The following is a 12,401-nucleotide window of genomic DNA, read 5'->3' as shown; positions in this document are numbered from 1 at the left end:
GACTGTAGTTGAGGTTAGAGCTTTCGGAACAGTCCTACTTATTGGCCATTGTGCGCTCTGAACGTGAAACCACAGAGCGATAGGGCAAGTAATGTTCAGTGAGCTGTTCTCTCTCTCTTAGATATCTGGAAGTAGCTGGCATGTTAGTACAGAACGGTTGGATCAACCCTTAACTTGTTAGGGCAGTGGTCCCGTGGTGGGAACATATATCAGCGGAAATTTCAAGTGCGCCACGTATCGTTTTTGATAAAACTCAAACTTTCATTAAAATGCACATACAATATACTGAATTAAAGCTACACTCGTGAATCTAGTTACAGAGTCAGATTTGTAAAATGCTTTTCGGCGAAAGCATGAGAAGCTATTATCTGATAGCATGTAACACCCCAAAAGACCCGCAGGGGACGTAAACAAAATAATTAGCATAGTCGGCGCTACACAAACCGCACAATAAAATATAAAATATTCATTACCTTTGACCATCTTCTTTGTTGGCACTCCTAGATGTCCCATAATCACTATTGGGTCTTTTTTTCGATTAAATCGGTCCATATATAGATATCGATCTATGAAGACTGTGTGATAAAATAAAAAAATTGCGTTTCATAACGTAACGTCATTTTTTAAAGTTAAAAAAGTCGACGATAAACTTTCACAAAACACTTCGAAAAACTTTTGTAATGCAACTTTAGGTATTAGTACATGTTAATAAGCAATACAATTCATCAGGAGGTGATGTAAATTCTATAGGTGTCCGTCTGGAAAAAATGTCCGGATTTTTCTCAACCAAAACATCAGGTCGGAGACCGGAGGGAATCGGTTCCCTTGATTCGGTTTGACCAAGATTCAAAGCCAAAGCAAATGACAAGACTCTATACAACGTGTGGAAGCTGTAGGTACTGCAACCTCGGCCTCATTTAATTCGGTTCTTCTTGAACAATTCCTGGAAGTGGCGCATGGTTATTTATTTCCATTTTCAGTGATCAGATTTTCTTGCACTTTTCGATGAAACGCACGTTCTGTTATAGTCACAGCAGTGATTTAACCAGTTTTATAAACGTCTGAGTGTTTTCTGGAGGAATTGGTTACCCATATAAAACAGGATACATTTTTGTCAAAAGTTGCTAATATATGCATATAAAAAATATTATCGAATAGAAAACACTCTAAAGCTTCTAAAACCGTTTAAATTTTGTCTCTATGTAAAGCAGAAGTCTCAGGGCATGCATTCTCCCAAAGTATCTATTGTCATGGAAAAAGTTGGCCCAACTTTGACGTCATCGTATACACACTTCCCAAACAACTACAGCTCTGGGAACAGTCTGTACGTGTTCAGCGCGAAGCCTGCTTTCAATGGGGCTTCTCATTGTGAGAATCGCGCGCTCACGAGACGTTGAGCGTGCCGAAAGGTCTCGGTCACGCAAAAAAAAGTGTACGATTGTGTGCGCTCTGCTCCGGTGAAGTCTTTTCTTCAGGATCGATTAAAAGACGTGTGTGTTTCGCTTCGTCCTCACAATTGCTGTACACCTTTATAACATGTTAAAGCTTAATTATGAACATAGTTTGACAAGTCTACCCGACATATAATATATATTTTCGACGTTTTGGTGCGCATCCACTTGAATTTTGCCTACATTTCGACCGAAATGTGGCTATTTTGAGAACCGAAAGACGCAGACTTGAAAACTAAACGCTGTTTTGGTAAGTATAATCCCTTCCAGGTCTTTTGATGGATTAACAGCAAAAGTAAGGGAACATTTATGTGTTCATTTTGGGTTTCTGTCAACTCCAAGATAGAGGAGGCATAATGATACCTTTGGAGCGCCGACTCCTAGTATAGCCTAGTGAACGCAACCTGTAACGTTAAAAATAAATGTAACACAGCAATTGCATTTAGAAGAAGTGTATCTTCCTATACATATGTAAAACATGCATATTTAGTCAAAGTTTATGATGTGTATTCCTTGTTAGCTGATGTTATCTGCCGGAGCTATTTCATTTCTCCTGACATTTTAGTAGCATTTTTTGAACGATGCGTCATTGTAAACAGAGATTTATGGATATATATTGCAGATTATTGAAAGAAAAATGAACGTACTGTGTAACATGTTATATTACTGTCATCTGATGAAGATTTCAAAAGGTTAGTGAAATGATTTTTTGTTTAATCCTGCGTTTGTTGATTGCATATTTTTTCCTACTTGGCTATGCTAATGAGCTATATCTGCGGTGGTGGTTTGACATAAATATGTGCTATGTTTTCGCCGTAAAACATTTTAGAAATCTGACTTGTTGCCTGGATTCACAACGAGTGTAGCTTTAATTCAATACCCTGCATGTGTATTTTAATGAACGTTTGAGTTTTAACTAATACTATTAGCATTTAGCGTAGTGCATTTGCATTTCCAGAGCTCTAGATGGGACGCCTGCATGCCAGGTAGAAGCAAGAGGTTAACAAAAAGCTGAGAAAAGCTGCTTAGATTCTCGACATCCTTAACAGGTTTTAAAGAGATGAATGGGGCTAAGGCTGTGAACAATGCTGAACGGGTGTAGACAAAGAAGGGCTCTCCAATAGTAGTACCAAAACATTGAAAGACGGTTCTCTCAAAAGTGAGTTTACAAGTTCATCAACTTTCAAAGCAGAATTACTTTCCCATTGTAGCCACATGTGCAAGATCAGGTACGCTTGTGGTCTCAATTAAATAGAGTAGGCTATAGCCTGCATGGGCAGGGGAAGCACAGGGCGGTTCTCATTCCAAGGAAATGTACATCCTAAATATTATCAGGCTGTAGTTTACTACATTTCCTATAAATAAATATTGATCACCCATATTTGTCTCCATCTGAAAATCATCCCACTCCTAAAATGTAGGTCAGGGGAAAGTGCAAGCCTCTCCAACACATCTCGCTACAAACTATGTCTACCTTAGTTGTTGATATATCCCAATAATACGATAGATTAATATATTGGTCTACATGAGAACCTCTGGTAATTTAAACTACTTCTTAGGGTATTTTTGAGCACTTTGATATTGCCTACAGGGCCCAAAATTGCTGGAACCTGGCTGGCAAGTGAGCTGCGTCACATGCTAAAATGCAGGACTGCGCGGGTTTGGAACCAGTTCTTGCAAGTGGGAATCCAGTGCGGTATGAAAAGCTACATGTGTGGGTGGGTGTGGGATGAAGAAGTCCCACACAATGAGGTAACATGACTGAACTGTGCAAGCAGTTTATTAATGTAAAATTTGGTCCCAGATACAAATGTTGAGCAGGTAATATGGGTCAGATCCTTTGACCCGGTGGGGTTAAAAACAAGCCGTTTCCGCTGCAGTAATGGTGTAACCATGACGCTAATGTGCCTGATTGTTTCTCTAGGGCACTCAGAAACACTCAGAAACAATGGTACAGTGAACCCTTATCATTATAACAATTATTATGTGCTGCCAAAATAAAACTCCTGGTCGCACAACAACGTATTCCGTCACACTTAGGAGCCCTTTCTACCACAAGTGTATTAATCACATCCATCCAGTTCTCAAAAGATCATCTGATCAATATCAGTATTGATGGCTAAACACAATATCTGAACACTGCGTTTGAACAACACATATACAGTGACTGTCTACTAGTCTCACTCTCTCTCTCACACACACACACACACACACCCTCTGCTTTTATCTGGAAATCTGTGTTTTCTTGCACATTCAAGGAAATGCATATTCCACCAGCAAGGTTAGGTTAATTGTAAGTGTTAAGATCAGGCAGGGTTAATGAAGCCATTATCCTAACCCATACACTATCTTCCAGTTCTATACCCACTGCCTACCTTCAAAGTCTTCCTTGAGGAAGTCAGGGTTGGATGTGTCGGGTTGGGAGCAGTCTGGTCCTGAGTTTCCCGAGTCACACACACAGTGGGTACCCCTCACACATGACCCGTGTCCATTACACATGTCCTGGCACTGGGGGCCAATGTACACACTGTCCAAAGCCCAGGTAGGGGGGGATGAACCGCTGGAGTAGAAGCCCTGGTACCAACGGAACCGGATGGATCTGAGAGGAGAGAGAAGAAAAAGAAGATGAAGAAGAAGAGAGAGATGGAGAGAAAGGGATCTATACACTGAGTATACAAAACATTAGGAACACCTGCTCTTTCCAGACGAACCAGGTGAAAGCTATAATCCCTTATTGATATCACTAATTAAATCCACTTCAATCAGTGTGGATGAAGGGGAGGAGACGGGTTTAAAAAAAAGTTTAAGTCTTGAGCAAAGTGAGACATGGATTGTGTATCTCTGCCAATCAGAGACTGAATGGGAAAGACCAAATATTTAAGTGCCCTTGAACAGGTTATGGTAGCAGGTGCCAGGTTCACCGGTTTGAGAGTGTCAGGAACTGCAACGCTGCCAGGTTTTTCCCGCTCAACAGTTTCCTGTGTGTATCAAGAATGGTGCACCACCCAAAGGACATACAGCCAACTTGACACAAATGTGAGAAGCATTGGAGTCAACATGGGCCAGCATCCCTGTGGAATGCTTTTGACAAATAATGGCTGTTCAACTTAATATGAGGAATGTTTTTCTCATGTTTGGTACACTCAGTGAATATATATTTACATATACATACACAGTAGTGGCCAAAAGTCTGACAAAGTCTGCTGCCTCAGTTTGTATGATGACAATTTGCATATACTCCAGAATGTTATGAAGAGTGATCAGATGAATTGCAATTAATTGCAAAGTCCCTCTTTGCCATGCAAATGAACTGAATCCCCAAAAAACATTTCTCCTACATTTCAGCCTGTCAGAAAAGGACCAGCTGACATCATGTCAGTAATTCTCTCGTTAACACAGGTGTGAGTGTTGACGAGGACAAGGCTGGAGATCACTCTGTCATGCTGATTGAGTTCGAATAACAGACTGGAAGCTTCAAAACAGGGTGGTGCTTGGAATCATTGTTCTTCCTCTGTCAGCCATGGTTACCTACAAGGAAACACGTGCCGTCATCATTGCTTTGCACAAAAATGCTTCACAGGCAAGGATATTACTGCCAGTAAGATTGTACCTAAATCAACCAATTATCGGATCATCAAGAACTTCAAGGAGAGCGGTTCAATTGTTGTGAAGAACACTTCAGGGTGCCCAAAAAAGTCCAGCAAGCGCCAGGACCATCTCCTAAAGTTGATTCAGCTGCGGGATCAGTACAGAGCTTGCTCAGGAATGGCAGCAGGCAGGTGTGAGTGCATCTGCACGCACAGTGAGGCAAAGACTTTTGGAGGATGGCCTGGTGTCAAGATGGGCAGAAAAGAAGCCACTTCTCTCCAGGAAAAACATCAGGGACAGACTGATATTCTGCCAAAGGTACAGGGATTGGACTGCTGAGGACTGGGGTAAAGTAATTTTATCTGATGAATCCCCTTTCCGATTGTTTGGGGCATCCGGAAAAAAGCTTGTCCGGAGAAGACATGGTGAGCGCTACCATCAGTCCTGTGTCATGCCAACAGTAAAGCACCCAGACCATTCATGTGTGGGGTTGCCTGTCAGCCAAGGGAGTGGGCTCACTCACAATTTTGCCTAAGAACACAGCCATGAATAAAGAATGGTACCAACACATCCTCCGAGAGCAACTTCTCCCAACCATCCCGGAACAGTTTGGTGACAAACATAGCCTTTTCCAGCATGATGGAGCACCTTGCCACAAGGCAAAAGTGATAACTAAGTGGCTCGGGGAACAAAACATCAATATTTTGGGTCCATGGCCAGGAAACTCCCCAGACCTTAATCCCATTGAGATCTTGTGGTCAATCCTCAAGAGGCTGGTGGACAAACAAAAACCCACAAATTCTGACAAACTCCAAGCATTGATTATGCAAGAATGGGCTGCCATCAGTGTGTCCCTGAAGTTAATTGACAGCATGGCAAGGCAGATTTCAGAGGTCTTGAAAAAGAAGGGTCAACACTGCACATGTGCATCAACTTCATGTAATTGTCAATAAAAGCCTTTGACACTTATGAAATGCTTGTAATTATACTTCAGTATTCCATAGTAACAACTGACAAAAATATCTAAAGACACTGAATCTGAGACTGAACACCTCCCTCTGCAACTGGATCCTGGACTTCCTGACGGGCCGCCCCCAGGTGGTGAGGGTAGGTAGCCACACATCTGCCACACTGATCCACAACTCTGGAGCTCCCAAAGGGGGTGCGTGCTCAGTCACCTCCTATACTCCCTGTTCACCCACGACTGTATGGCCAGGCACGACACCATCAGTATATTTGCAGACGACACAACAGTGGCATGCCTGATCACCGACAACAACGAGACAGCCTATAGGGAGGAGGTCAGAGACCTGGCCGGGTGGTGCCAGAATAACAACCTATCCCTCAAAGAAACCAAGACTAAGGAGATGATTGTGGACTACAGGAAAAGAAGGACCGAGCACACTCCCATTCTCATCGACGGGGCTGTAGTGGAGCAGGTTGAGAGCTTCAAGTTCCTTGCTGTCCATATCAAGAACAAATTACAATGGACCAAACACACCAAGACAGTTGTGAAGAGGGCACGACAAGGCCTATTCCCCCTCAGGAAAGTAAAAAGATTTGGCATGGGTCCTGAGATCCTCAAAAGGTTCTACAGCTGCAACATCAAGAGCATCCTGACCGGTTGCATCACTGCCTGGTATATGCTCAGCCTCCGACCGCAAGGCACTTCAGAGGGTAGTGCGTACGGCCCAGTACATCACTGGGGCAAAGCTGCCTGCTTATCCAGGACCTCTACACCAGGCAGTGTCAGAGGAAGGCCCTAAAAATTGTCAAAGATCCCAGCCACCCCAGGCTTAGACTGTTCGCTCTACTACCCCATGGCAAGCGGTACCGGAGTGCCAAGACTAGGACAAAAAGGCTTCTCAACAGTTTTTACCCTCAAGCCATAAGACACCTGAACAGGTAACCAAATGGTTACCCAGACTATTTGCATATTGTGCCCCCTCCCAACCCCTCTTTTACGCTGCTGCTACTCTCTGTTTATCATATATGCATAGTCACTTTAACTATACATTCATGTACATACTACCTCAATTGGCCCGACCAACCAGCGCTCCCACACATTGACTAACCGGGCTATCTGCATTGTGTCCCACCACCCGCCAACCCCTCTTTTTACTCTACTGCTAATCTCTGTTGATCATATATGCATAGTGACTCTAACCATACCTACATGTACATACTACCTCAATAAGCCTGATTTACCGGTGTCTGTTTTTAGCCTTGCTACTCTTATTTTCAAATGTCTTTTTACTGTTGTTTTATTTCTTTACTTATCTACACACACACACACACACCTTTTTTTTCGCATTATTGGTTAGAGCCTGTAAGTTGTATTCGGCGCACATGACAAATACACTTTGATTTGATTTGAAGCAAACAAACAGTTCTATTTTTGTTTCATCAGACAAGAGGACATTTCTCCAAATAGTACGATCTTTGTCCCCCATCTGCAGTTGCAAACCGTATTCTGGCTTTTTTATGGAGGTTTTGGAGCAGTGGCTTCTTCCTTGCTGAGCGGCCTTTAGTATTCAATTAGTATTTGGTAGTAATTAAATAATGGTAGCATTGCCTTTAAATTGGTTAACTTAGACCAAAAGTTTCGGGTAGCTTTCCGCAAGCTTCTCACAATAAGTTGGGAGAATTTTGGCCCATTCCTATATCTTAACTGGCCATTTGAGAAGTTTCAAATGGATGGTTTTCATATTAGTTAGGCTCTCTTCAATGTCCTGTAGTCTCTCACCCACAGAGTCTGAGCTTTCCAAAGTGGATGAGCTCCCTCCTCCAGCCCTGTGTTGTCCCGGTGTAGTAGACACTGGCGGGGTGCAGCTCTGTGGAGCATAGGGATGAGGGCTGGGGGCCCCCCGAACACAGGGGAACCAGGAGATGCCATGTAGCCCCAAAGTCTCTGGAGAACTCCAGTCTCACTGGGTTAGAGGAGGAAGAATCTGCCGTACAGCCTACGTTGATCTGAGAACAAATGAATAAATTATTATTACTATGTTATTGTCATTATCATTATAAAGATCACATCTGAAACACAACACAGGAAATATAAACAGGAAAAATGTTTAAATTATAAACATAATATCAATCAAATTCTTAGTTGTTATATTATAAAGTATTACTAGTATAATTCTGAACATTATGCAGTAATATATGAATTCATGTTCTTGCTTCAGCAGGATTACTGTAGTTATTTGATATACTATTCACTTATTAGTATTAGTGTGTTTGCATCAACAAGACCACTCTAGATATTCAATATACTTCTGTTTATGTTTTCTATTTCATATAATTATATTGTGATGAATTATTATAAAATAATTATGATCCTTAAACAGCCCACATTCATATGTATCACAGAGAATAGTAATTATAATAACGTCATATAAATAAGTCATTGTCTTTATGAAAACCCTTTGGCACCTCCACTTTTAAATTAGGATACATTTTCTCATTCTTTATCCTCTTATCTTTTCCGTCAGTATTTCTCTGTCCAACTCAATTTCTCTGTCTCTGTTCCGCTTTCCTCTTTCCCCATTCCTCTCCTCTTATACTTCACTGATTTTCTTTCCCACACTGTTTTCCCAACCAATCAGTCTGTTCTCTCTCTTCTCTTCATACCTCAAACTGTATGATGGTGTTTTCATTGACATCAATGTCTCTGGTGGTTATGGAATGTTCTCCCAACTCACTGGAGACAAACACCATGGCAGACTCATCATCCTCCCTGTACACGCACATACATTAGACAAAGTCTGTTATCTTACAGTCCTTTACAGTAGGATTGGGATCAAGTCCAACTCAATTTAATCAATTCAGGAATTAAACAGAAATGTTACGTTAAAGGAGACAATGCAGCCGTTTCAAAAACAAAATATCAATATCAAAAACATATTGGGTAACAATTAAGTAACTTACCGTGATTGATTTAAATTAAAATTGACAAAAATTTACAAAAATAGCTTCTTAGCAAAGACACATTTCTGAAGTAAGAATTTTGCTAGTACTGTCTGGGAGTCATCCAAGTGGGGAGGAGAAAACTGAAAATTAGCTGTTATTGGCAGAGAGGTTTGGAAGTGTCTTTCTGACTTACTGCCTGGTGATGTCACCAGTCAGGCCAAAACTCCATCCCACCAAAACAGGCTCAAATATCCGTCTGTCTTTTCAAGCAGATCTTATACTAAATGGCCATTATCATAATTTTCACAATTTCAAAGTATTATTCCAACCTCATAGTGTGGAAATACATATAAAACACAGGTAAATCACATTTTTTGAATGCACTGGGCCTTTATTAATATGTAAACTAAATTGGTAGTTAACTTCCTGAATTTACTGTATTGTGGCATAGAAGCACATATGTTGAATTGGCATCTTAGAGGCACACAGAGATGAAGGATTGTAGGTACAAGGTTCAGTGTGTTCACAGTGCACTAAAGGGTTGTACAACCAGTAGATCTACTCACAGGCTACTCTTCTGGTAGGGGCAGTAGAGTCCAGTGTTGCCTCCTGGGTAGAAGAGCCAGTTGTAATCCTGGGGTCCGCCCTCGAAGCTGTCAGAGACTACAGGAGGGTTGTTGAGTGAGCTGCCATCGATGATCAGGTCATCAATCACCCACACCTCCTCCTTTTTACCTGTAGGACAGAACACATATAGCCAGTCAGACATACAATGTGTCTTCATACAGTATGTCATTATTTTGAGATGTGTGTATACTGTAAGTATGAGTGTATTTGAACTTTGTCTTTGGCTGTGATTCAATTCGCTACTCTTCACACAAAAATGTACACTCTCATTGCATTAAAAGCATTGGATTGGATGAAGTTTCCACCATTTCCTTACACCAGTCCATTCCTTTAAATCCATGAAGTGGAGTGTACAAGCACACACTTCTTGTGTAGATAAACGGACCATAGACTCACTGTGTGTGTTCACTACTCACCGCTGTTGTAGGGCTGCCAGAGCCTGAAGCGGGTAGCGTTGGTCTGGGCACTGGTGGGCAGAAGAAGGTGGATGAACAGCGTGTCGGTGGAGGTAGGGAAGTAAAACTCATCTAACAACAGCCAACTGATCCCCCCGTTCACAGAGTACTGTAGTAGCACCGAGTGGGAGCGCTCTGGGACACCTGGGAACAGAACACAGAGTTAACGCAACCCACACACAGTTAACAGTATAACATATCTACAAAACACTGACACAAAGTAAAGATTAAAAGTAGTTTTGCAGACATAAATGGTAAGCAGATATAGCCAGAATGTACTGTCTGTGAAAAAGAGACCTACCCTTAGTGATGAACTTGAAGAAGAACTGGATGTAGAGAGTGCTGGTGCAGTCCATGTCCCTAGACATCAACATACGCAGACCTTCCTACAAATCAAGCAAAACGGAAAGAGAAATCAAGATCATAAATTCAGCAAAAAAAAGAAACCTCCCTTTTTCAGGACCCTGTCTTTCAAATATAATTCGTAAAAATCAAAATAACTTCACAGACCGTTATTGTAAAGGGTTTAAACACTGTTTCCCATGATTGTTCAATGAACCATAAACAATTAATGGAAATGCACCTGTGGAACGGTCATTAAGACACGAACAGCTTACAGACGGTAGGCAATTAAGGTCACAGTTATGAAAACTTTGGAACCTAAAGAGAGCTTTCTACTGACTCTGAAAAACACCAAAAGAAAGATGCCCAGGGTCACTGCTCATCTGCGTGAACGTGCCTTTGGCATGCTGCAAGGAGGCATGAGGACAGCAGATATGGCCAGGGCAATAAATTGCAATGTCCGAACTGTGAGACACCTAAGACAGCGCTACAGGGAGACAGGACGGACAGCGATCGTCCTCACAGTGGCAGACCACATGTTACAACACCTGCACAGGATCGGTACATCCGAACATCACACATGCGGGACAGGTATAGGATGGCAACAACAACTGCCCGAGGTATACCAGGAACGCACAATCCCTCCATCAGTGCTCAGGCTGTCCGCAATAGGCTGAGAGAAGATGGACTGAGGGCTTGTAGGTCTGTTGTAAGGCAGGTCCTCAACAGACACTACCAGAAACAACGTCGCCTGTGAGCACAAACCCGCCGTCGCTTGATCAGACAGGACTGGCCAAAAGTGCTCTTCACTGACGAGTCACGTTTTTTTCCGGGCGTGATGTTAATCGTTGAAGGAATGAGCATTAAAACTGAGGCCTGTACTCTAGAGCGGATTGAGTTGGAGGTGGAGGGTCCGTCATGGTCTGAGGCAGTGTATCACAGCATCACAGCATCAGGATGCCTGGTCATTCTTTAAAAGTAACTTCCTCACCATCTTAGATAAGCATGCTCCGTTCAAAAAATGCAGAACTAAGAACAAATATAGCCCCTGGTTCACTCCAGACCTGACTGCCCTCGACCAGCACAAAAACATCCTGTGGCGGACTGCAATAGCATCGAATAGTCCCCGCGATATGCAACTGTTCAGGGAAGTCAGGAACCAATACACGCAGTCAGTCAAGAAAGCAAAGGCCAGCTTTTTCAAGCAGAAATTTTCATCCTATAGCATTAACTCCAAAAAGTTCTGTGACAATGTAAAGTCCATGGTGAACAAGAGCACCTCCTCCCAGCTGCCCACTGCACTGAGGCTAGGTAACACGGTCACCACCGATACATCCATGATAATCAAAAACTTCAACAAGCATTAACGGCTCGCCATGCCTTCCTCCTGGCTACTCCAACCTCGGCCAACAGCTCCACCCCCCCACCGCAGCTACTCGCCCAAGCCTCCCCAACTTCTCTTTTACCCAAATCCAGATAGCAGATGTTCTGAAAGAGTTGCAAAACCTGGACCTGTACAAATCAACTGGGCATGACAATCTGGACCCTCTATTTCTGAAACTATCCGCCGCCATTGTCGCAACCCCTATTACCAGCCTGTTCAACCTCTCTTTCATATCGTCTGAGATCCCCAAGGACTGGAAAGCTGCCGCGGTCATCCCCCTCTTCCAGGAGGGAGACACCCTGGACCCAAACTGTTACAGACCTATATCCATCCTGCCCTGCCTATCTAAGGTCTTCGAAAGCCAAGGCAATAAACAGATCACTGACCATCCCGAATCCCACCGTACCTTCTCCGCTGTGCAATCTGGTTACCGAGCCGGTCACGGGTGAACCTCAGCCACGCTCAAGGTACTAAACGATATCATAACCGCCATAGATAAATGACAGTACTGTGCAGCCGTCTTCATCGATCTGGCCAAGGCTTTCGACTCTGTCAATCACCATATTCTTATCGGCAGACTCAGTAGACTTAGCCAACTACTTTGCAGACAGTTCAGTGTGTCAAATCGGAGGGCATGTTGTCCGG

The 12,401-nt window shown here is 42.8% G+C and overlaps 1 protein-coding gene across 1 annotated transcript in view; it reads right to left on the bottom strand.

The window, feature by feature from the left end:
• Positions 1-12,401, bottom strand: part of LOC124020489 (reelin-like) — a 266,814-nt gene that overhangs the window by 45,954 nt on the left and 208,459 nt on the right. Inside the window, exons 39-44 of the mRNA XM_046335735.1 lie at positions 10,332-10,416; positions 9,992-10,174; positions 9,515-9,683; positions 8,670-8,775; positions 7,786-8,012; positions 3,827-4,050 (exon numbers count right to left, since the gene is read on the bottom strand). Coding sequence (XP_046191691.1) covers positions 3,827-4,050; positions 7,786-8,012; positions 8,670-8,775; positions 9,515-9,683; positions 9,992-10,174; positions 10,332-10,416 — 994 coding nt within the window. The remainder of the gene's footprint in view (positions 1-3,826; positions 4,051-7,785; positions 8,013-8,669; positions 8,776-9,514; positions 9,684-9,991; positions 10,175-10,331; positions 10,417-12,401) is intronic.

Source organism: Oncorhynchus gorbuscha, unplaced genomic scaffold (assembly GCF_021184085.1).
Source record: "Oncorhynchus gorbuscha isolate QuinsamMale2020 ecotype Even-year unplaced genomic scaffold, OgorEven_v1.0 Un_scaffold_835, whole genome shotgun sequence".
NCBI lineage: Eukaryota > Metazoa > Chordata > Actinopteri > Salmoniformes > Salmonidae > Oncorhynchus > Oncorhynchus gorbuscha.
This window is presented reverse-complemented; position numbering and strand designations above follow the sequence as displayed.